General features: G+C 41.2%; 3 protein-coding genes across 5 annotated transcripts in view; 2 read left to right on the top strand and 1 right to left on the bottom strand.

The window, feature by feature from the left end:
* The first annotated feature begins 582 nt into the window (after positions 1–582).
* On the top strand, positions 583–3,710 carry naa20 (N-alpha-acetyltransferase 20, NatB catalytic subunit). Its single transcript, XM_026194727.1, has 6 exons — positions 583–693; positions 1,254–1,278; positions 1,451–1,541; positions 2,317–2,452; positions 2,548–2,693; positions 3,614–3,710. Exons 1-6 carry the CDS (start codon positions 641–643, stop codon positions 3,697–3,699), a joined length of 537 nt encoding a protein of 178 aa, XP_026050512.1. The 5' UTR covers positions 583–640; the 3' UTR covers positions 3,700–3,710.
* Positions 3,711–3,963: 253 nt separating this feature from the next.
* Positions 3,964–11,253, bottom strand: crnkl1 (crooked neck pre-mRNA splicing factor 1). 2 transcript variants are annotated; one of them, XM_026194725.1, is made up of 15 exons: positions 11,050–11,253; positions 10,125–10,641; positions 9,348–9,500; positions 8,974–9,065; positions 8,603–8,761; positions 8,082–8,248; positions 7,353–7,531; positions 7,081–7,251; positions 6,627–6,818; positions 6,409–6,468; positions 6,214–6,294; positions 5,562–5,801; positions 4,878–4,979; positions 4,504–4,752; positions 3,964–4,335 (listed from the first exon to the last, which is right to left on the bottom strand). In XM_026194725.1, exons 2-15 carry the CDS (start codon positions 10,197–10,199, stop codon positions 3,964–3,966), a joined length of 2,292 nt encoding a protein of 763 aa, XP_026050510.1. In that variant the 5' UTR covers positions 10,200–10,641; positions 11,050–11,253. The 2 variants fall into 2 exon arrangements, with proteins under 2 accessions (XP_026050510.1, XP_026050511.1); XM_026194726.1 differs by lacking the exon at positions 10,125–10,641 and having other exon boundaries at positions 11,050–11,251.
* Positions 11,254–11,515: 262 nt separating this feature from the next.
* The window catches only part of cfap61 (cilia and flagella associated protein 61), a 57,583-nt gene continuing 43,804 nt past the window's right edge, over positions 11,516–25,294 (top strand). The window contains exons 1-14 of one of the 2 annotated variants that reach the window (XM_026194724.1): positions 11,764–11,824; positions 12,783–12,854; positions 12,948–13,098; positions 13,261–13,337; positions 13,521–13,588; positions 13,676–13,796; positions 15,139–15,265; positions 16,372–16,545; positions 16,819–16,898; positions 20,435–20,474; positions 21,641–21,777; positions 22,602–22,728; positions 23,886–23,963; positions 24,655–24,861. In XM_026194724.1, the coding sequence (XP_026050509.1) occupies positions 13,066–13,098; positions 13,261–13,337; positions 13,521–13,588; positions 13,676–13,796; positions 15,139–15,265; positions 16,372–16,545; positions 16,819–16,898; positions 20,435–20,474; positions 21,641–21,777; positions 22,602–22,728; positions 23,886–23,963; positions 24,655–24,861 (1,269 nt within the window). In that variant the 5' untranslated portion in view covers positions 11,764–11,824; positions 12,783–12,854; positions 12,948–13,065. Of the gene's footprint in view, positions 11,825–12,782; positions 12,855–12,947; positions 13,099–13,260; positions 13,338–13,520; positions 13,589–13,675; positions 13,797–15,138; positions 15,266–16,371; positions 16,546–16,818; positions 16,899–20,434; positions 20,475–21,640; positions 21,778–22,601; positions 22,729–23,885; positions 23,964–24,654; positions 24,862–25,294 lie in introns of both variants that reach the window. The other variant, XM_026194722.1, reaches the window with a different exon arrangement.

Below are 25,294 nucleotides of genomic sequence, written 5' to 3'. Positions count from 1 at the left end.
CTCAAAGTACATAGGAGTGGGCTGAAATGCATAAGGACAATGAAAAACAACTGAAAAATAACTTTATGCTCCGTTAAAAACTGCAAATAAATATTACACGCAACCCAAGAGTCACAATGCAAAGACTTAATCTTGCAGTTTGTTTTTATATGAGTATCAGTATCATAGTTTAACAGCTGAACTGCACCCGTTTAACATCTGTGATGCAGAGGAACCGATACTCTGGATGTTTGACCTGCTCTTTGAGAATTCACTGCAGAAAACTTCAAAGTGCATTTTGGACAAACGTTCGAGGGTCATATCACCATGTGGGATAGCTGGCTGAACAAAAGTTAAAGCATATGAAAGGTCTTTTTTTTTAACATACATTCTGACACCAGGCTCATCGTATAAGCTGCCATGGGTAAAAATACTTTTCAAATACAGTTTTTATAGCATGAAGGCAAACCTTAAATATACTGAAATTAATCAGCTGATTCTGCGACGGTAAAATTACAAACCCTTAAAAATCTAGTTTTTGTCAATAGTGTAGTACCTGCCTTATCCCTTTGGGGACGCTGCTCCTTTTTCATCGCCTCCTAAAGGTAGCCGATATCTCGTTGTCTCTGTGGGGTGAAAGGTCACGCTACAGTGAGCCAAGATGACAACTCTGCGGCCGTTTACATGCGATGATTTGTTTAAATTCAACAATATGTGAGTAGGGTTTCGTTCTTTTAGCACATAAGCTGTAATTTAACGCTGTTTCTGGTGTGACTGATGGGAATGAATGCAGCTTGTGTGTTCGGTGTGCGGCTGCGCCATTCCTGACCAAACTTCATGCAAAAATCACATCATTTAGCGACTCGGGTCATACAGACCTCAACACTTTCAGCATGTTGTTAAACAACCTTCTACGTTTAATAACTGAAAATTATAGTTTTGTTGGCAAAGCTGCTACATACTCGGCACACCGAGACCACGCAGGATTAAGAAGAAGCTGTGTATATATATATGTGTGTGTGGAATTAAAGTCTGTGGGTGTAAGTCGAGCAAAGACATGCCGAATTTTCCTATAGACACAACGGAAACATTTAGGCTATTTGCGTAACTTAAATGCCCATATGTGATGCTAAAAATTATAAATTTGCCGTTATTTCTGTTGAGTTTTGTTCGTTTCTCTCCATGTTAGAATAACGAAAGGGCTTGGTAGGAAATGGATAATTGGATGTGAATGTTAACGGCTCATTGATGTTTTTGTGTGTTTTGTCCATCAGAAACCTGGATCCTCTCACAGAGACTGTATCCTTTACCTGTGTTCTGCTTATTTAAGCTTCAGGGCCCACCCGTGGATGGCATCCACATTTAATTACACCGATGCAGTAATAATAAGGAGTACCTGACATTATATAAAGCGTATTTTAAGTGTGTTTCCTCTTACTCTGGATAGTTTTCTTTAACCTTTGACCTCCAGTATGGGATCCCGTTTTACCTGCAGTACCTCGCTCACTGGCCGGAGTACTTTATTGTTGCTGAGGCTCCTGGAGGAGAACTGATGGGCTACAGTAAGTCCTCCTGCCTCCACAGAGGTTAAGGTCATCTTTTAACTGTCGAGAAACCATGCTAGCCTCTAAAATGACATAATAATAAGTCATACAGGAAAATACATATATTTGTATTTACCTCATCTGGGTGTAGTTTGTGGAGAAGGATGGGAGTGTCGGTCTACATATGTTCTGCCTTGTCCAAAATGTGTCCATTCCCCCTCAAACTAAAATCAGAACAAAACTTCTGTGCAGCGATGACACCACAAGGGCAGGGCATGATTCTGATCCTGTTTTGTTTCATATCCAACCTGATTCATGTGCAGCTTTTCCATGTACCACACAAAAAAAGAAAGGTCAGAGCAGCAGGTCATTTTACGGGGAGGCCTTCAAAAAGCCTAGAATAACAGAGGGCTGATCCATGGAAAGATGAGCCCTAACCTGACTGCTCTGTGATGCTGTGAAACTCTCTCACACATTTATTGAGTTGTAAACGTCCAAAGACTGCCTCCTTACCTGTTCAAAGGTTTGGAGACAGGCTACAGATGACTCCTCCAAAGGAAGTGTGTTATGGATGACTAAAGCTAATTATGCATTGATTCATTTATTTGTACAGCATGTGGTGCCGTTTCATTCTGACATGATTTAGACACTGAAGGTGGCGCGCTGAGCAGACCTGCAGCTATACGCAAGCCTGTTTGAACAGAGGGTGCAGATTTAGAACAGATCCTGGACAGTTTAAAATAAACCCTGTGACTCTCGCCTGAGTCTGAGGTCATGTGGAACTTTCTTGCAGTTATGGGGAAGGCGGAGGGATCTGTGGCTCGCGAGGAGTGGCACGGCCACGTCACCGCTCTGTCCGTGGCCCCGGAGTTCAGACGGCTTGGCCTGGCCGCCAAACTCATGGAAATGCTGGAGGAGATCTCAGAGAGGTTCGTATCAGGACTGGGATGAAAACTGTGCGAGCCTATCCCTCACATTTTCAAATCTCTTGATTTTTGACGTCTGTGACTTTGACCTGTTGTAGGAAAGGCGGATTCTTCGTGGATCTGTTCGTACGAGTGTCCAACCAGGTGGCAGTGAACATGTACAAACGTCTGGGCTACAGCGTGTACAGGACAGTCATAGAGTATTACTCTGCCAGCAATGGAGAGCCAGATGAAGATGCTTATGGTAAGATCGCAGCAGAGTCATTTTATCTCAGAGAGGTTTCTAACTGCATCTGCAGCCAATCAGAAAGTTGCTTCCTTTATTGCCTTCCCCAGCTGTTAAACTCACAGCTGATGTGATTTGCACAGAGACGTTACCATAGCAATGAGCAATATTAAAACGATCCAGGAGACTTGAATTGGTGCACAGATGTACGGCAGCTTTTAGCATCATCATGAATTATTCTGACCTCTGCAGCAGGATGTAAACAACTGATTTTTATGATCTGCATGAAGCAACATGTATCTGAACTGTATTCGAGTGCATTTGACCCCCAAAAGTGCCTCAAACCACCAACCAACTACAGGTCATCTACTAACCTTGGAGATAGTCGATGACGTGCTCTACCTCCCGAGCCACAGCCACCCAAATTTGTTTTCAAATTGGTAAGGACTTGAATATCTCTCATGTGACAGATGTTCCACATGGGGGTCTGTCTCAAGTTCAACCTCTCTTGAGAAATTTGACACTCGTTCAGGTTCATCTCCTCTGTCAGTGCGCCCCAGGGTGGCTGTGGCTACAATGTAGCTTGCCATCACCAGTGTGTGAATGGGTGGATGGCTGGATGTGTAAAGTGCTATACAAATACAGGTCATTACCATTAGCTGTACAGTGTTCCATCATCAGATGTTTTATCGTTTTCCGATTGCTGTCAGTCTGACCGGTGTGGATCTTAAACGTTGGTGCACTGACAGAATACTTAAACTTTTAATTTAACTGCTGATGTTAGTTTTGAAACAACAGTGAGAGACTCTAATACAGCCCCGTTCAGCTCACCAACAGCTCTGTGCCTTCTGCTCTAAACTTAAAATAAATTTACATGGTTTTTATTAATTTACGAAGTGTGTTACTAAAGGACAAAACCTGCTGCCTTTCACCTTCAGACATGAGGAAAGCTCTGTCCAGAGACACGGAGAAGAAGTCGATCATCCCACTGCCGCACCCCGTCAGACCCGAGGACATCGAATAACAGCAGACTGTGGCTCTCTGACTCTGTGATACTCGTACATTGATAAACTGTCGTTCCTCAGAGAGCCACTGGTCCTACAAAGAGTTTCATCTACTGTAAATATTAAATGAACATTTAGAAAAAGAACACACAACACGTGACTTTGAGCTGATGTTTGTGTAATCGCACAAAGAAAACATACAATAAAGACTCGTTTAAAAAAAATAAAAAAAATACTAGAAAAATCCAGACTGTCTGCTCCCCTTGAGTCCCTGAGCGGGGAATTTACTCTTTATCTTCCTCGCTGCTCCTGCTCTCCTTCCTCTCTCCACCTTTCTCCTCCTCCTCACTCTCGCTGCTGCTGCTGTCGTTGTCGTCGTCTCTGTCGTCGTACGTTTTCTCCTGTTCAGTCTCAGCCGCAGTTTCTCTGCTGGACGCAGTCGTCAGCCGATTCTCAGGAGAAGCTGCCGCCTCCACAGACTGTTTTGTTGTCTCTTCAGCTGCCGGCGGACCATTTTCTGGAAGCGTCTCGTCGTCTTCTGTGATGACCTGCTGCTTCTTCCACATCTTGGCCATGGCGAGCAGCTTGAGGTTGGGCTGATTGGCGGCGTCCTCTGGAAAGATGTAATCGTAGTACTCTTCCCAGCCAGCGTCCGACTGATGGGATGGAATTATATCAGGACAAATAAGAACGATCCAATTATTGTAAATTAGGTTTTTAATTAATCCATTAGTTATTTTTGTGTATAAAAAAAAAAAATCAGTATTTGAGAAAACATTTCTGGTGGCTGTCACCATCCAGCTGTGACATTGTCCATCTCTTACCCCATCCTCGGCAGTCAGCTTCCTCCTCTTCTTCACCTTCTCCGGCAGCAGCTTCCTCACCCGCTCTCTAGTGCTGTCTGTGCCGAACTCCTTCTCGAAGTCTCTCCAGGACTCGAGCAGCATCAGCCTCTCCTCCTTCTCCTCGCAATTCCTCATGCTCCTATTGGCCTCCTCATAGATCTGCCGGCACTTCTGCAGTCGGTCGGGGCCGTCCACCGACAGCTCGAACTTGGCGTAGCTGATCCAAACCTGCAGGAGAAGAAGACGGTAAGCACAGAGCTTGATGGCTGGCAGGTCACACGAAAGCCATGAAATATTTTTACTATAGACAGTTTGTTAGATCTGGGATCAGGTTTGTGGAGTGCAGCTCTCACCTTGACGTGCTGAGTGCGCTGCAGTAGCCTTTTGTAAAGGTTTCTGGTGTTTTCAAACTCTTCCTGCTCAATCTCAAAGTCGATATAGGACTTCCACAGAACCTGCGGGCATAACAGACGTGAGTGCACCGAATTCATCAGCAGGGCAGCAATGTCAAGCGTGAGATAAGAAGTCGAACATATTTCAGTGAAAATGAAGCTACGGGAAGGTTTTTAAAAGAAATTAAAATAAAGGATCATTTTACAAAATGTTACGATTTTTAAACAGAAACCTAGCTTGACTTTGATCTCACTTTGCTTCATGAACACTAATCCAGGATTACATGAAGCTGCCTATCAACTGTTTAGTCTGGGTTCCTGTCCTATGAATGGAGTACACTGTAGGAGATGAATTACTGTGACAGTAAAAACTGATGATGAAATGTGATGTTCACAAAAATCACAATAAGAAGCTTTAAAAACAGTCGAATAAGTTCAAAACCTGAACACCACACTTGAGTGCGTCACTGTGACGCACCCACTGTATCTCACTCACCAGGCTTCTTCTCCTCTTCCTTCACATGACCCCTGATTTAAAAGTATTCCAAAAATAGGTAAGAAGGCATTTCTTTTCCTCCCATCATTAAAATGCTATTTAACTTTCGCCACCAGGGGGCAGCATTTGTGTGAGAGGTTTCCAGTTACCTCTGGCATGTCCAGCCGTGGCTGCCCGATGGCGAGTTCGAAGATGGCCCGAGCCCGCTCGATGTCTCCCAGGATTGTCTCCAGTTCAGCAAACTTGATCCAGGTGGTGCAGTTTTCGGGGGTGAACTCGAGGTATTTCTCGTACAGCTTTCTACAGCGGTCGAACTCTCGCAGCTGCAGCTCCAGCTCGATGTAGCCCTTCAGCAGTTTGTTCTTCGGGCATTTCCCGATCGCCGTGCCCTGAGGAGAGAAATACTGATGAGAAGAAAGCGGACACAGACGCTGATGCCATTCTTCCTGTGGAGCCAGTGAGTTACATTCATCTGACTGAACTCGGCATAGAGCAAGAGGGGCACTGGAGGCGAGGAAGAGGAGATGCCTTTGTTCTGCAAAAGTTTTCTTTTTGCAGTTCTCATTCCGTTTTCTTTCGCCTGATTTTAAGTTTTGCTTTTATTACTTTAAAAGACACTTTTTGCTCTACCCCCATCCTCTGCAAAAAGACTGATACAAGAAAGTATGAACGGAAGCTCGTTTTTTAAAAACTACTTATTAAGTCACCCAAAATGTAACATAATACAGCACTCTATGCGTTCAGTTTACATCTGACTGCACAACGTGTGGTGGTTTTGCACGTGCATCTGAGGAATCTTACCATGATCTTTCTGGCTGCCTGCAGGTTCTTCTGTCGGATCTCAAACTGAGCAAAGAGCAGCCAAATCTTAGCAAATGTGAACTGAAACAAAACAACGACAGACACAATCAGGTGAACACCTTTACACAAGAACACCTTTACTATAATGCATGAGTGGTTTCACTGAAGAGGTGCGGCCTTTAATGTGTAAATTACCTTCTTGTGGGGGATGAGTTCCAGACAGGCCTGATAAACCTGCCTCGTTCTCTCGGGATCCTGCCATCACAGAGTTTTGTTTAATCGCACACATCACTGTCAGACGTCTCGTTTTACATTTCTTTACAGCCTGGTTATGTCTGTTGCTTGAGAACATGATTCAGATCTGTGTCCTTTACTTTGTTGGAGGTTAACAAGATGCCGAATGATGGACCCACCTTGACCTCGAGCTCCTCATACAGACCGTAGTTGATCCACAGGTAGATGTATCGCCTCCAGTGTCTCTTCTCCTGGATGGGTGGGATGTTGGCGATGGCTCTTTCATAGACATCTCTCACCGTATCTGCGTCGGCGTCGCTCTCCACCAGACGGAGGTAATCGAACCAGGCGTCGTAGTTGTGTGGATTTGCCTGGGATTATGAGTGTATGATTTATTTTTTTAGCATTTCATTTTCCCCGTAACTTTCCCAAACAGCAGAGTAGGTGACATAAAACCTGCAAGTTAACAATTAAGCGAAAACCCCAAATACGAAGCCTATTTTGTTTCTTACACCAGTACAGAGAAAACAAACCAATCAGGGCGTTAAATCTGTAGACAAGGAAAATGAACCCATCTTCCTCCTTTGTTCCACTTTCTACAGATTTCCAGACGTAATTCCTTAAAACTGATACCTTAACTTCCTCTTCGTACTGGAACCTTCGCTTGCTGACGATGACATCCTCGATTCCTCTGCGGTCTCCAAACTTCTTCTCAAACATGGTGTAGTTTTTGAAGAGCTCCTGTGCCTGATGTTTAGGGATTCTGTCCAAAGCGTACTTATAGATCACCCGGACTCGCTCGAACTGCAAAGGTAGAGAACAAAAGTAAATAAATACATTTCACAATATGATCTCCAACAAAATGAAAGCCAGAAAGAAGTTTGAGAAGTCTGAGCTGCACTCGCCTCCTTCTGAGTCTCCTCAAACCTGGCGAAGGCCACAAAGAGGTTTTCATCTACATGTTCCTCCCCAAAGAACTCCACTGCCCGCTCGTACACCTTCCTGCCGTGGGCGATGTAGCCGTGCTTCTCTTCGAAGCGAGCGTACTTGATCCAGTTTTTCACCTCAGGGTGAACGATGACAAGTGCAGCGATGTTAAGGCAAACGCACCATCACAAAGGTCGTGAGATAAAACAATCAGAATAAAATAATAGCATGAATAAAGTGTTCAGCAACAGTAAAGACAGCTAGATGGAGGTGGAGGATGAAGAAAACTGGGGAGAAATGCTCCAACAGAAGAGATGGTTCTGTGTGGCTTGTGAAGCCCCGACCACACACAGAGACGGGGAACCAGGTGAGGCAAGGAAAAGGCATTCCTCAAGGTTAATCAGTATTTTAGGGTTTATTCTTCCACCTTGAAGGTGAGTTGATAAAAAGTGATATTATAGTTTACATAAACATATAAAGAGGAAGTCTGACAGCAACCTCTGTTGTCTTTCAGAGAACATAATTTGTAGCCTTGAGAAGAAAACAGCCCTGATAATAATGAACTCAGGCTCTGTGGGACGACTCAGACCATCACCCTGATCGCGCTTTTTGTTTCTGTATTTTAAAGTTTTATTATATTGTTTGAATTTAACTGTGGGGAAACAATTCCCAGTATCCTGCATGTTAGTAAAGCAACAAAAGGATATATCGCTCATAAATGGTGCGGGCTTTCTCCACCTCCTTGTAGCGCAGCTCAAAGTTGATGTAAGAGTGCCAGGCCTGCTCTTCAGGCTCCCATTCCATCCATCGCTCAAAGACCTGCCTGCAGCCGGCGATGTTTCCCAGCATCTCCTCCATGTAGGTGTACTTGTACCTGTGCAAAGGAACAGCATTCAAAATATTACACACAGAAGATTTAACAAAAACAGACAACAGATGCACAGCAAAGACTCTCCATCAGAGCTGTACAATCACAAGCAGACTCACACTCACACACGATGCACTTTTCAAAGTTTAAAACACATTGTTTACGTCCGATTACATCTCAGCTACTCTATTGTTAGATAAGCGTCAATAAAGTATCAGCCAACAAATGCATTTATTTAATCTTTAACTACAAAAAAGGACTGAAAATTGTGACTGTGCCACTTGTCAAAGCCTGCTGATATTTTAGAAAACAAAACAATCAAGAAATAAATAAAGCAATTAAATGATTTTTAAGTCCTACCAGAACTGGTTGACTCGGGGGAGGATGGTGATGGCTCTGTCCCAGATGTTGCGGGCATGGTTCACCTGGCGGCTTTTCATCTCTATCTCGGCGTACTTTAGCCACAGAGTGACGTTGCGATGATCGACATCTAGCGCCCGCTCGTAAATGGAACGAGCTCTGAAACGAGGGTAACCGTTGGTGAGGTAAAAGTGGACCATGCAGACACATGGGCATGAGAAATATTTCTAAAAAGTTTACTAAAATGTTAAAAGATGTGATGACCAATTCCACTTATTTCAGTACGACCAAGACTAAGATGTTTGTGATTGGACCCCTGCGAAGTTGTAGCCATTTAATATTCTGACTTTCAGCAGATTTTGCCTCAGTACCTCTGGATCTCCTTCAGACTTTCCTCCCATTGTGCGTATTTGATCCAGTTACTGATGACGGTCCGGTTCTTCCTGATGTTGTCCTCAAAGCTCTGAAAGAAAAAGATATTCGTCATGTCCAAAAACTATAAAAACATATTTGTGTGTGCTGGAAACATCTCAAATTTTCCAGTTAGATTAAAACTACAAACACATTTGTTTAACTAAACATGATTATTAGAGCAAAAGTAAAACAAGAGAGCAACACACTTCAAATATTTTATGCTGGCTTTTTAAAACATAAATAAAGCTGTTAAAAATTCTTGCCGAAAGGGCGGTATGAGTAAGAGCAATGTGAACACTACCAGCAGAGAAAATATGATGGAAGCGCTTACCTTCCTCTTCCTCAGTTTGTAGTCATTGAGCTCCTCCTGATCGGTGATCTTCTGTTTCGGTGGTGGTGGCAGGAGTTCGAGCTCTCTCTCTTTGGCTTCCCTTAGCAGCTGCTCTGCAGTGATCTGAACCTCTGCCGGAGCTTTATTCTTCACCTAAAACACATCACAAAATACAATTAGCGTGAGCATAAAGTTGGTCTTTCTTCTCTTCCCCGCAACTGGTCATAGCAGACAGCTTCTCCCTGAACCTGCTTCTGCTGGTTCCTGTTAAAATAGAGTTCTTCCTCCCCATAGATACCAAGTTTAATCGCTTATGTTACCTTACAATATAAAGCACCTTGAGGCGACTGTTCCATCATCATCTTATTCTTCTTTTGACTCCTCCCTTTAGGACAGCGGTCCCCAACCCCCGGGCCAGTACTGGTCCGTGAGTCGTTTGGTACCGGGCCACGAGAGTTGAAGCTCAGGTGTGAAATGTATGGTTTTCAGGGTTTTTATCGGTTTTCAGCGTTATTTTGTTATCGTTTTTATCGTTAACTGTTTTCCTGGGTCTTTTCAGGTGTGTTATGAATAAATCTTCTTTTTTTCCCCGGTACCGGTACTAGTTTTATTTTGTTGTATTTATCCGCAACACCTTAAGGCCGGTCCGTGAAAATAATGTCGGGCATAAACCGGTCCATGGCTCAAAAAAGGTTGGGGACCGCTGCTTTAGGAGTCACAAATGGCTCATTTATCCCCATTTCACCCTATGCCAGCATCATCCTCTGTCATACCAACCCTCTGTATGTCCTTCTTCACAGCATCCATCCATCTTCCTCTTTTCCTCCTGCCTGCCAGCTCCACCTTCAACATCCTTTGACCAGTATATCCACTAGCCCTCCTCTGCACATGTTGGAACCATCTCTGCCTCTAACTTTGTCTTCAAAGTAACTGGTGAGAGCTGTTTCTGACCTTCAGCTCTGCTTCCTGTGAGTTTCAGTCTCCAAACCGTGCATCACTGCAGGTCTCACTGTCATCTTGTAAGCTTTTCCTTTCTCATTTGCCTCTATCATGTCAGAAATCACCCCTGACATTCCTCTCCACCCTGCTTGCACTCTCTTCTTTACCACTCTTGCGCATTGTCCGTTGCTTTGGATGGTTGACTTCGGATACTCAAACTCATCCACCATCAATTCCTCTACTGCTTTCAGCTTCACTGGTACACCCGTCTCCCTCTCATTTACACACATGTATTCTGTCTTGCTTCCATATACCTCCAGAAGCTCCCTACTCTCAGTACAGATCACACTGTCGCCTGCAAACACAATCACAGTCCACACAGTCCTATTACTATAATAGTCATTTTTCAGAAACTGCATACATGTTTAAACACATTTCTAACTTTAAAGACACAAAGGAACGCAAATGTGCCAGATTTTAAATCTTAATATAAACAAGAATAAATTAAGCACACGTAAAACACATGGAAGCCAAAACAAAGCAGAGCGTGGTGAAAGTTTACAGCTAATGTAACTTGTGTGAAACTCAGACCACAGAACTACCTGTTAAGCAGGTAAAATACCCCTAAAACTACTATAGTGTAGCACGTTTTTGTGAGTAACTTTGGCAGTGAAAAGATGAGATTAGATTTTAGTTCTGCTCCGTTAGCCCGAGTTCTATGTTAGCATTAGCCTGGAGCTCTGATACTGCTCTGTTCGCTTACCTTCGCCACCTTCGGTATCCGCTGTTTCCCTGCCGCCGTAGACGCCATTCTGATGGCAGGTTTAACCAACAAACAACGTTAAAAACCTCACTTAAACTGTCCCGACAACTACCGAACGGCGCAAAAAGACAGCGAAACGTTTCCGTCTCACCGAGCGTCAGCCACCATGACAGTAACCACAATGCCCCGCGTCTTCTTCTTTGTCTTTTTGTTCAAAACGCAGACGTGTTGCTGCCATCTACCGTTTGTTCGCCAATGCCATTTTGAATAGTTTATATGTACGTTGTCCGATATAGAGAATATATTCACTATAACGGACTTCAGTTGAGTTCATTTGTCCAGTTTAAGGAAGTTTTGATGAAGACTAAAAACTCGTTTCTAGACTGATTTTAGTTCTTTAAAAGGTTGCTTTATGACTTCCGGTTAAACCGCGGGAGTTCTGGCGTTACGTTACTATGGCAACTGGGTTTGGTTTCTTTATAGGTGAAAACAGTGAGCTGAATTCATTTATATTTATTTACTATTTCACCTTCTTCTATCCACCAGCCTGATATTATAGTTTATTACAAAAGGGCCGTCTTTTGTCTGCTTTAGTTTTGTTATTACTATTTATCCATATAATACGGGTGACGATGCAGACTGTAACCTCAGACAGCGCCCGGGAGGAAACCGTGACCGTGAGGAGAAGCGAGTCCGCGGACGCTGAAGAGATAGACGGCCTCATTAGTTCATCTGCGCAGGCGGTGTTTGGAAGAGTCAATGTTATTCATCTGCTGTGAGAAAAGTTTTTCTTCTTAAACATCTCAGCAGCAGAGTTTAGACCGTAAACTAGATGCTCTCTGCACACAAACACACCTACAAGCTGAATAAGTTGTTTTAAACACTGTTAGATAATTATTTTGGAATTATGCAGTCTCTGAAAAGATTTCTATCGTCTCTTTGATATATAGCTGTGATATAACATTACTGTTGTTCTGCACAGACTGGTGGTTTATTCTTGTCTTAAGTGTAATGTCTAAGCAAATGTGAGCAAATAAACAAGAATAGAATAGTGTAATATCTATTCTTGTTTATTTGCTCACATCAGTTTTCATGCTGAGAACTGTAGGAGAATTATAGTGTTGGAGGGGATGGGAGTTAGGTCTCGAAAATCTCTCTGCAAATGATTGCAGTCGGTCAAAGTCAGACTACAACTGTTTGCCGAAAGGTTGCCTCCTATCAGGCGACCTGTGCAATCGCCTGGTGATCAAAAGTGTTTGTGAGAGCTTCAGGCAATGATTGCTGATTGCACCACAAGTGGCAATCAGTTGTTTTTCGTTTTTTTGTTGTTGTTTTTTTGTTGGGGGGGGGGGGGGGGGTAACTTTGTAAAGCTCTGGGTTAGATTTTTTTTCTATTTTTATTACACAGTTGAAATTTTTTCATAATGTCAGGTAACATTATCAGAGAATGGTGGTGTGTGGGCTTACGCCTCTTGTTCATAGTATTCAAAGAATATTTTTAATTTATTGTATCAAAACAATATTGCCACACAAAATTTAGTAATACGATGATATACTGATTTTTTCCCCACCTCTAAGGGCAGTGTGGTGCCTGCTATGGGGGCTTATACATCCCCAAAACACCTCACCTAAGAGGGATTCACACGCTTTAACCACCTCAACTGGTGCTCTTCTCTCAGCTCTCCCACTTCCACCTGGCGGTCATAGCAACTGCTTCAAACTATTTCTTTCAGTTTTCCTTTGGAGGATCCAAGAGGACCAAGTTGTCTCTGATAACATGTGGTGGATGCCACTCTCTCATCACAGTTATGTGGTGATTAATGTAGACATCTGTGCTCTCAGTTAATTTCAAACCCTTACAGAGACCATCACTGAACTTTCTTGTCATGTTTGTTCAGAGAGAAAGCTAACCTGGCTGTGACTCTGACCAATGAAAAGGGCGACATCCTAGGCCACGCTTCCTTCTTTGATCACCCTATTGGAGATCTGGTGGATCAGACGCAGTGGGAAGCTTTCATGCAGGAACACTTCAGTGTTGGACAATGCACAGTCTGTACCTTTTATTCACTGATTTTAACATAAGGTTTTCATTAAGTAGAGACAATTAACATCTGCTGGAAATAATGTGGCCAAGTGCCCATGCTCTGCTTAGATGAAATGAAATGAACTGAGCTCACACCTGCAGTGGATTAAACTGTCGTCTTTCTGCAGCCTTTCAACACACTTTTCCTCCACCTTTTTGTGGCACGGCCGAATTTCACCACAGCAAGTGTGAAAGAGATAATGAGGTATGATAAAAAAAAAAGCCCTTTTTAAAAAAAATTCTTGTATCATTCGATGAGGTTCATATATCAGTGCAAGGGAGATACTACAATGCACTTTGATTAGAAGCAAGCACAGTATGCACGTCCTGAAAGCTGAATGCATTATGTGTAAAATGATCATTTTTCTTGATGCGCTTTGTTTCGCAGGGCCATCTTTAACGCCATTGCTGAGCTTGAATACGTCTGTCTGCTCAGCCCACACGTTGGTAGTTTAGGTGATTTCGATTTAGCAAGTTAAATTCTATAATTCACTTAAGCATTAATTTCCAAGAGGCCCATGCAGGTGTTTTTTGTGCTTGCAGAGCCAGCGCTGGATGAAATATTTGAGCCGTTGGAGTGTGTGACCGACCCCGGGCCTCAGTGCTTGGCACTGATCTGCCACAGAAAAGCTCACTGTCCCCGGCCTATTGTCCGCGTAGCCAGGTGATTTCCACTGATTCCTTCCCAGGCTACTAAACAGTAGAGTAAATAAAAGAGCACTATATGTACTATAAATAAACATTTATTCACTTGAATTTTGATGTAAGATGTGATGAAGAACTCATAGGAACTAAGATTCTATGAGCACAGCAGTTTATTTCATGACTGAACTTACAATAGGCTGTTAAATAATGCTTAAGAGTTCTGGCACAGAAGATGCAGGTTTAACCAAGGATGTTTTTAGGAGTGGTAAACGTAGAACTGCCAGAGAAAACAGAGAAAATGCAAAACAGACAGAAGGAACTTCAGGAGAACAGTGGAGCCAGCTCATTACCTTTTCCAGTGACAAGGGGAAATTAAATAGCTTTCCTGATCCATAAATTCTTGCCTTTGTTAAGGATTTTTCTAAACCTGTCATAAAGTGCATCTAACAAGGAAACAACTTTATAAGTAGATAAAGTTGATATAACTTTACAGCGCTTTGGCATATTATTAGCAAGCTGTGATGGAAAATTCAACAGTAATTACAATGAGGGTAATTATATATGTATATATATATATATATGTGTGTGTATATGATATATATATACATACACACACATATACACACACATATATATATATATATATGTGTGTGTGTGTGTGTGTGTGTGTGTGTGTGTGTGTATACCTCCCTGAGCAAAAGTGATCATTCCACAGCACACCTGGTAAAGTTAAAGCTGAATTTATTTTCTTTTTGGCCACCAGGTGGCAGAAGAACTTTCTCTCAGTAGTAGGAAGTACAGAGGGAAGCTCCACATGTTTCTTTGGCAGACTTTTTGCACCAGATACCCTTCCTCAGACATCCCAAGGGGATCTGGGGCTGTAGGTCTTTTGCCTGTCACATGAATGCGTAAACCACTACACTACATAGCTGCACTGAAATGTTAGAAATGAACTGTTTTATCAAACTTCCACAAGATATTACCTTCTTATTTGTGTCCACCTGATGAATTGTACCTTTTACAGTCTTACATGATATGGTACGGTTGCTTTTTTCCTGTGTTGTGTTATCTTTATCTGTTTTCTGTGTCGTTTTAAAAACTGTAGATATGTGAATGTATGAGTAACCAGATCTGCCTACAGGTGCAAATGAATAACATGAACCCAAAGCTAAATCTAAATGTAAAATCTTAATCTATGATCCAAAAGTGGATAAAGAGTGTTTGTACAGCTGCAGGGGTGACGATAACTGTCAGGCATCAGGGTTCAGGTTCACACTGCACAGCAGAAATAGAATAATAGAAATAGTACATTGACTGGTGATCTTTTTAAGTGTAGGTGTCTCCATTTTTCCATTTTTCAGGGTTGAGGATCACAATGACATTATACCTCTGTTTGATGAGCAGACAAACCTGCTGTCTATCAGTCACCAGCCGTTCTTCCTCGCAGCGCTCATTGAGGCCGAGGAGCATCACACCGCTGTTTGCGAGGTTTGTTCCATGTTAAAGATTTTTTTCTACTCTTAATTTTGGGTTAATCCTTGATTCACCCCCCCCCCCCCCCCCCCCCCGTGTGTGTGGTTCTAAGCGTCTCATGTGTTTCATGTGTGTCTAAAAATATTGTAATAGCAGCTTTGTGATGACGAGTGACTATCAGAAACCCCGCTAGGGTTCATTCCCTCGGGACTTGGGAGACGACAGATCCTCCTCTCCCCTCCCCGCCCGTTGGGCTGACATGTGTTTGTGGAAGCATATGGCAGATACGAGCTGATACCCAGCCAAAGCATGCTCTCACTGAACATATTGTGTCCAGACATCTGAAGCATTTTGGGCTTTTTGTCTGATTATGTTCAGCGCAATCCAACATTGTCCCAGAGGGTTTTTTCTCTTCAGTCCACCGCACGCCAGAAACTGTTTGTGAAGCTGCAGAATGTGTCGTTCAGTTATTTCCAGCTTACGTCCTGTTCAGATGGTCTGTTAGTGATAAAAGCTTGTCTACTTATGATCAGCAACCAAAACCAGCAAGACAAACTCGGTAGCTGATGCAGATGTGCACAGAAAAAATGCCATCTATTTTTAGTCCTGTTGAAGTTGAGAACAGGAAATGTGAAAGTAGCTATTCAGTGAAGTTTTAGGTGTTTTTTCAGATGCTATTTGTAAAGTCAGGAACCTCAGAATTATTTCTAAACCTAAATATGAAGCACGTCTTATTTATTGAGCGCCTGGTGAATGCATTCAGGAACACAAGTAAAACAATATAAAAACCTGATGAAATTTCTGCTTCTGGGCAGCACCTTCTAGAGATTATCTACACACATCAGGGTTTCTCCTGGCTCACAACTGGTCTTTGGGGTCAAGACAGAAAGCTTAAGCTATGAGTCTGTGTTATCTTATTAAATGTAAGACTGAGCATTCTTGCGGTCATTTGATAAAGGTAAATCAAGCCTCAGACGCAGACTTTTGTGTTGGCAAGAAAAAAAGGAGGAAAAACAGAGGAAGCCAGGAAACCAGAATAAAACAGGAAGTGATAAACCACTGAGAGAAAAAGAAAGCAGTGCTACATTAGTATGATCATACAGCATGTGTTTCTTCTGTAGATTAATGGAGTCGCCGTTGGCTTCATCTGTGCCAGTGCTGATGTCAACCTGAAGTGGCTCCTTGGCAGATTTGAACTGAGTGAGTTTGACGGTTTGATCAGAGAGCAGAAAACAAAACATCACAAAGTTCCTGCTCAGTCTGATGAAGATGAACATAGGCGGGCTGCAGAGCAGGTAAATAAACCAAACCTATCTCATATCTGAGAAATGATTCAACTTTTCTTATTGCTCCAAAACACTCCTAAGATGTTGGACAGCAAAATGTGATCACTGCTCAAAACAATATAAAGATGTGGAAATTAAGATGAAATGAAAGAAGCACCCTTCTCTGTTTGTCTATCTAATCCTTCCTTTTTTATTTTTATTGCTCAGATAATTTAAGAACAGATGAACACAGTCGTACTATACAGTCTGAAGTCTGTTTGTGTTTGTTGTCACACATCTCAGCAGGAGGAGGCTGAGATTTCAGAAAAATCCAACACCTTCTGTATTCAGATCTTTGTTATTGACAAGAATTATGAACTGAGGTAAGCTTTCAGAATAAAGCTGACATTTAAAACCTTAAAACCGACAGCAAATACTTCAGATAAGTGTCCTGCGTGTATCTAAAACCTGATGTATTACATCATTACTCTGAGCTCCACATCAGTGTGGCTGAGTTGCGTTTGAATCCTCACCTCATTCCCCTTCTTCCTCTCCAGGAAAGTGCCCCATTTCCCTGTGCTGGCTCTTTTCAATGAAGGCACAAAGCCTTCAGAACTAATCTTTAAAAACACTTAAAAACCTTGTGATTAAGCGATCCACTTCCTTATCACCATCACAGATGACCTTTTTTCCTCCCACACGATTCAAATGCAACATTTTCTATCCAGCACACTGCGCTGAGCATGCGTGTTTGTATGGTTTATATACTACCAGATAGGGAAAAATATGGCGATATTGGGAGGATGTCGAACAAAATGCGGTAATTTGCAAAACAAAGAGACAAGCCATATTACCATATATATCGAGTGTTGCAATATAACAAAAAAAAAATTATTGTGATATATAGGTTTTCTTCCATCACCCAGCCCTACTTAAAGTTGAGCATTTCCATTTGTACTGTTGTCACAAAAAAGTGCCGTCAGAGTTAATTCTTTTATAAGACATTCTACTAAACCACTGGCAAAGGACTTTTTTACTTGATGCTTTTAATGTTTGCGACTGGTCCCACACATAAACATGGACACACTCTGGATCCAGTTTTGTCACATGGTTTACCTGTTTATAACCTTAAAATGTACACGCAAACATGAGTACATTACCCCCCGTTCTTCCCTCTTTACACGGGTTGTCTGTCTATTAGAATTTTTTTTTAATTTTATTGATTGCTTTTAAAGTTTTAAATGGCCAGGCCTGCCTACCTGGCAGGGCTGCTACACCTATACAGTGCACAAAGGTCTCTCAGATGAACTGACCAGTCACTCCTTGTTTCCCCATGTCAAGACTGAAAAACTGGGGGGACAGAACTTTCGCTGTTGTGGCCCCCAAATTATGGAAAAGTTGCCCCTCCATATATTAGGCTGGCCCCAACACTTGAAATTTTCAAATGACTTTTAAAAACAAACCTTTTTTCCAAGGCGTTTTTTGGGGGTAGGACCAGAGTCAGCTTGTAGTCAGTTTTAGTCAGTTTTTGGTTGCTTTTGATCTTTTTTACTTTTTAATTTTATTTATTTTATACTTTATTGTCTATTTTAATCATGTTTTAATATTTACTGATTCATTTTTTTATCTTTTTTTCATGTATTTATTTATTTTATTGCTATTTAATTTTCTTTGTTTAATGTGTGGTTTAACTTAACTTTTATCACAGTTTTTTACTGGAACGCACTTTGGTCAACCATGTTGTTTTTAAAGTGCTCTATAAATAAAGTTGGATTGGATTCTTGGACATAAAATTTTGGTCCACTGAAGGGGTTGTTTTGTAATGCAAGCTGACCTCTTTTTTTTTTCTTTTTTTTTTACACCTACTGAATGTCTAGTGTTGACATCTGTAGGACCTCTGTGTACGGGCCATATGCAGTTGTTGTGGACAACTTTGTTTTTATAATGCTTCTATAGGCTCTGTAGACCCATGTTTTCAGAAGGTGGAGAGCATGTTCACTGTACAGAAACAGTTAAGTGTAAAGGAATGCAGAGTAGGAATCCCTGGTAGATTTGGAGCAGAAATGTCCTCAGCTTGTCACAGTTTGCAAAATGTGCGCATAGACAAATACAGTTGAGCATATAGACCAGTACGCACTGGCACAAACTTCTCATACTTCCCCTTGCAACGTCTCTCAGTCCTGCTACCGATCACAGCCAAATTCACTTCCTCTTAAAATCCTTAGTTCTTCACAATAAAATGCGGGACTGCTCTTTTAAATCTCAGAATTCTGACTGTTTCTTCTGAAAAATTTTTTCTCAGAATTCTGACTTTAATCTCAGAATCCTGGAAAAAAAAAAAACATGTCCCCACTCAGAATCTGATAAATTCTGAGATTTAAGTCAGAATTCTGAGAAAAAATAATGCTGAGGAAAAAGTCAGAATTCTGAGATTAATCTCAGAATTCTGACTTTTTCTCAGAATTCTGACTTTTTTCTCGGAATTCTGGAAAAGAAGGAAAAAAACAGGTGCCCACTCAGAATTCTGAGATTGAAGTCAGGATTCTGAAAAAAAAGTCAGAATTCTGAGATTAAAGTCAGAATTCTGACTTTTTCCTCAGAATTATTTTTCTCAGAAAAATCAGAATTCTGAGGTTAACTTTAATCTCAGAATTACGTGCCAACTTCTTTTTTCCCCCATTGCCCCTAATCCTCTTCTGTAAATTTCACCTTTGAACATGGATTTCAACAATTTCATTATTTCATTTGAATAAATTACCATTTTAACCTGGTTACAAACAAATAAGTTGATCAATTAAAAAACAGGCAAATGTAAAATAAAAAAAAATATTTTTAAAAACCCACATGCACTGACTACATCGATAGGCTAACACATAACAAATTGTGTTTGTTTATACATAATCCATATTCATATGTATCATATTGATAACAACAATGTTGATATTGATAAATAAAAACATATTACATTTATAAACTATATCAATTTCCTGCACCTGTCATAGACGTCCACATGATGTGGACCTAATTAGTCTTTTATATGTATTGTAATTACATGTATGCATGTGTGCATGTGCATATAGATATACATACCCTGTACAGCACTTTGGTATGTGAAAACCATACTTTATAAAAAAATTATTATACTGACTTATTTAATTTACATATGTTATCCTCCCTGCTTGTTGTGTTGCCTGCTTTATTTTTCCCAACACTGTTTTCTGATTTTCTTGTGTTCATTTTTGGATTTTAGACATTTTGTGTCACTGCGATTCCTTTTGTCTTTGCTTTCATCATAAGCATCTAAATTTATGTACATTTTAAGTAAATACCTGAAATTGTAGTATAAAAACACTTTAAGTCATAATCCAGATATAATAAATTGTTTAGTAAAGAATATTGGCTATGTAAGTGATGTGCAGGCCATGGAAAAGTAAAGTAAACACAGCAGCTAAAGTTATTAAAAGGTATGAGGCAACTTCTGCAAAATTCACAGATGTCGACTGTCAGATATCACCGTTTAAAAATGGGAAAAATATTCAGAAATATTACATGTTTTAATTAAAATATGTTTCTCACTTTTTGGAGGCTGTGACTCGGCAGCGCTGGTGGCAGCCGTCCAGAGCTACATCAGTCATATGCCGCGTTAAAGCAGGGAGAGTGACTGTTAGTTGGCTCCCGCTGAGCCCCCCTCACCGCCGCCTTACCTCCCAGCTGTTACTGAATATGGAGTCGAGTCGCTTCCTGCCGAGAGTGAGCACGTTATTAATGAGAGCAATGCTTAAAGTGACAGAGAGCTGAAGGCGAGAAGTCGAGCTGGAAGCAGCGGGCAGATTGGTCGGACAGTTGTTCCACCACAGTGATCACCAGTTTGGCACAAACTCGTAGTTACACTTAACTTCCTCTTCCTCTTCTCTTCCAGATCAGCGGACTTTATTCCTTTTCTGTTCCAGGTTTTCCCCGTGAGTATCATCTTTGCAAGTTTAAAGCTCTGTCAGATGTTCTCTACGTTATGTCAGTGACCCCTGGTTTTTCGCTAGACCTGAGAGTGGTTCACATGCCTGAAAATGTTTTTTTTTTTTTAAGTACATTAAAGCTTTTTTTTAACAAGTGAGAATTAACTTTCCAAAAGTTTCAGGCAATTAAGATGTTTAGTTATTTATTTTTGAAATTTATTTTATTTTAGCAATTTTTCAGTTGATTTGTAATTGATGATGTGGAAAAACAAGAAAAAAGGGCAGGGAACAACTACACTTGGTAATCAGAGAAACTTTGTCTGGAAGTCTCCTAGTCAATAACACCGAGCCACCCACACTTACTTACTTAAGAGGTGGCTATACCAAATGTAGCAACTAACTTAGCATTAGCATTTTGGCCACAGCCAGGAACCAGCTAACCCTCAGTTATGCGCTAACACTAGTTGTCAGCTTCCATAAACCATATGGGTCCAACCCACAGGCACTGCTAATAAGTACTAATTAGAAACAAGCTAGTAAAATACTAGAATTTCACTCAACAAAGCGAAGTACAAATTTCTTAGATGGTCTGTTCCGAACAGAAGACCAAAATCGCAAGGCTATTCAGTACAACCTGCCTTGAAGTTGTGCTGTTTTGATGGCTAGGCCTGGAGAGAGAAGAAGAATCAATTTGATTTGGGGTTTTTGATCATTAAAAACTGTATATAAATAAAAATTGTATTACGTTCCTAAAACAAACAGAAATCACTGCATGGCTCTGATAGGTGCTCCACAGTTGGACGGGCACTGTAACAGGATGTGTCCATTGAAACAAATCAGTTCATGGAATTTCTTCTCTCCTAGATTTTACACGATCAGCTGTAAGTGGCATTATTGCAAAGTCGAACGGTTTAGAAACCACAGCCACTCAGTGACAAAGTGGAGGACCATCTAAAGTTACAGCGCTGAGCTGTATATTGCATAAAAGTCACCAATGCACTGCATCCCAAACCTTCTCTGGCATTAACATCAGCACAAAACTGCACCCCAGGAGCTTCATGCCGAGCATGGCCGTGTAGCTCCTGTTGGTGTAATTTGTAGGTGGCCCAGTGTTTTTGTCCATATATGGATTATTGTTCAGTTGTTGATGTGTGTTATCTTTGTTTGTGCAGGACCAGAACTTCTGCGTTATCACAGTTCCAAATCTGTCCACTGAGTTCCCCCTGTTGCAGAACTTTATCAGGGTGCCGTCAATTCCCACCAGCTTGCCGCAACATGAGCTCTATATCTTTCACCGCGATGGAATCAGGTAAATCTCACAGCTCAAGTTTTGTTTGTTTCCCAAAATCACAAATGAACAACACCGATAGTGTATTTGAACCTAATGACTCTGTCACTTTTAACATTTACATTTCCTCTAATATCCACTGGTGTGGTCTTCTGCTTCAAGGTTCAACATGTTTTGCAGTCAGAGACGCTGTGCTGCATACCTTCGTTGTATTGAGTGGTTATTTGTATTGATTTAAACTCATTGTATTAAATTACTGTTGCCTTCCAATCAGTTCGAAGCAGTCTGGCCAGTCTGACATCTGACAGCCACAAGACAGTTTAACTCAGAAAACTGAAGTTCACTGTATATTTTCTCTTTTTCTGACATTTTCTGCAAACCCTAGAAATGGTTGTGTGGGAAGACCCCTACTAAATCAGCAGTTTCTGAAATACTCAGACCAGGCTGTCTGACACAACAGCCATGTCACATTCAGTGACTTAACCACATTTCTTCCTCCATTATGAATCTCTTTTTGAACTTCAGAAGGTTGTCGTGATCATTTCTGCAGCCCTACATCTATCATGTTACTGCCGTGTGATTGGCTCGTTAGATACTTTGGTTAGTGTAAAGTTGAACTTCTGTACCTAATAAAGTGGCTGAGTATGTTTAGTGAAATTTGAAAAATCATCCATGTACTCCTGCAGTGCTGAGCCCAAGAGATCAACACATTCTTTAAAACAGCATCGATACAGAGCATGAACTGTTCAGTCATTTATAGTGATTATACCATGAAATCATTTATGAAGTCTCAGAGCACTATAGAAAGCATTTCCACAGACTCTTTAAGTGTTTTTTCCCCACAGGTCTTTGAGCGTGAGGCCAGCCGTGGCTCTGGACCGCTCTGCTGTCTCTGCTCTGGTGAAGGATCTGAGTCTGAATGAGTCTTTGCTGCAGGACCTGGACCGCTACTACGAGACTGGCTGTGACCAGGTCAGCCAACAAACACTGTTATTAACACACCTGCAGTCAGATTCACAAAGACTCTGTGCTTTAGATCAGACAAAGACTCACACATTCAGATATATCTGCAGAAAATGAGTTTCAACTACAAGTTGAAACAACTCGTAACAAGTTCTGTTTAAATAAGACTTTGACAAAACTGGATATGAAAATCACTTTAATATCAAGGTTGTATTTTAAGCAAAGAGGAACATCTACTTCATCTCATCTGTGAAATCAAAGAAAAAATTTTGTGACTCTGAGATTAGCTTATTATGTTTGTAACTCCTGATTTTCTTCAGCCTTTGTGTAACTCTCTGAAGTAAAACTAATTAATGATGATCCTGAAGCAGTAGTATCTGCTTTCCTTTCGTTAAAGATGCTCCAGTGTGTCCTCTGCTAAAGGAAGCATAAAAGCACCTTTGCTTACTGTTTAAAGAAGTCAGACAGCTCTTATTACAGCTGCCATGCAGATACTTCAGGGTCATTTCATTCATTCCAAACCTTTCTTAAACTAACTTGACTAACTTGACCGCAGTTCCAAAATTTAGGAAACATGGATGTTAGACAGGGAATGTTGGCAGATAGGAGGAAACAGGTAAGAAGAGCAAACAGGAGGTAATACAGGTGGAGGCAGGCAGGCAGAAAACTCCGCCCTGCGCACCAACACAAAAACCAAGAGTTAAAAAAACAATATCATAAAATCTGAAACACATCATGAGATAAACAAAGTCAAACAGAACTCCAAACCCAGAGACAACAACAAAGGGTTAATATAGTAAATTTAAGGCGGGTAAGACTCTTTTTGCTCCCCTTAACTTTAAAAAATGAGATGGTGATTAATTTGGACTGTCGAGTGTAACTGGAGCGGTGTGATGATTGTCTTGGAATAACGAGGAATATTGGCTCTTGTGCCAGGGAACAGATTGGTGAGAATTCAGCTGAACGGATTTTCCTCTCTGACTGACACCCCAGCTGTCACTGCCGCAGCTCCAACACTGATAATTACTTCTCAAATGAGAATGCAGCCACTTCATGTGTATTCATGGCACTGGTCTCAGCTACAAGTAAAGTGCACCCTTCTCGTGTGTAGTTCAGTGGAATCACGGAAATTTGACGTGTTTTTGTTTGGTTCACTTGTTCCTCAGGATGCCGTTCCACTGCAGGCCTTCGTCGCCCAGGCAGAAGCAGAGTTAGTTGGGATTGTCATCATCAAGGACGAGCAGGTACTAGAAGTCTGGTTTATTAGTAAAAGTGTGAAGTGTTTGACCATTTAAACCCCCATTCTGCCTGAAAGGAGTAAAAAGATTTCTAATAAAAGGTAAATGGAGTTGCCAGCGAGCTGTTTTAAACACTAGCCTTGCTTTTCACTTCTTCTCTGACTAAAGAGCTGCGCTTTATATGATTAAAGTCTGGAATTTTTTTTTCCGTTAGGAATTGTGCTGCATGTTCATTTTTATGCTCCATCGATCTGCCGCTTTTATTTGTTTTTATTTATAATTTTTAATGCTAAATGGCCAATTAGGACACATTGTGGACATGGGATACTTGCAAAAACAAAAAGCCAACCTTCAACAACAACAGTAAAAACAATTAAACAATATAAATAATTAAGAAAATATTCTATTAAATAAAATACTAATTTGAAATAAGATAAAATAAACAATAAATAAAAAGACAATGTACAAATAAAATTAATTAAAGTTATATTAATAGCTTTAATTAATTCTTAATAATGTAGCTATTATATGACATGGCATACCAATACTTCATGGTCTAATAACACAGTAATAGGCAACAAAGGCAAAAGAACTGCAATAAGCAAAATGTACAATGTAAAAGGAGAAAAACCTAAAATATTACTCCTGAAATTTGTTCCTCTGTCGTCAAGCTCACATGAATCTGTGTCTTTGTCAGGACATCGAGTACATCCGTGCTCACTACAACATCGAGAGCTTCATCTACTTTAGCCACCATGGCTACGATGAGCACGCTCAGATACTCCACTTCGTCCTCAAAACCACCGTCCAACACTTCTCCAAGAACTTCTTTAAGGAGGTTCTCCGGCAGGCTCGCAAATCCTGCCTGTACCTCCGAATCTACCCCCCCTACCACAGCCAGGAGGTGAGTGCACGGGGCTTCCAGGTCCTTGCTTAGCCCTTAACCACTGGGCCACTTCCAGCTGGGGTGCAAGGCTGCTCATTAGTGTAACAAACTAACGAGTGCACGCTGTAAAAAGTGTTAAAAAAAAAAAAAGACAAATCCATTTTACACAGATCATGTGACTATAAAACCCCAGTCTAGGTAGCAAGATAGTGCATGTACAGGTAGTCAGTAAAGGTACACAATCAGTCTAGATGAGATGTGTAAAACATAAGGCCCAGAGGCCAGATTTGGCCTGGGAGTCCGGCCCACAGGTTGGCTTTGGAAAAGGAGTGCATATAGATTTTTAAGTTTCAACCGTGTTTTCATAAACCAGTTTTTAAAAACCACCTCCCCAGTTTCATTCATACTCTGCAGAGGAAAGTTCCTGTTTTTTCAGTAAATGCTAAGGAAA

The sequence above is a fragment of the Astatotilapia calliptera genome, chromosome 15, assembly GCF_900246225.1.
Source record: "Astatotilapia calliptera chromosome 15, fAstCal1.2, whole genome shotgun sequence".
Classification (NCBI taxonomy): Eukaryota; Metazoa; Chordata; class Actinopteri; order Cichliformes; family Cichlidae; genus Astatotilapia; species Astatotilapia calliptera.
This window is presented reverse-complemented; position numbering and strand designations above follow the sequence as displayed.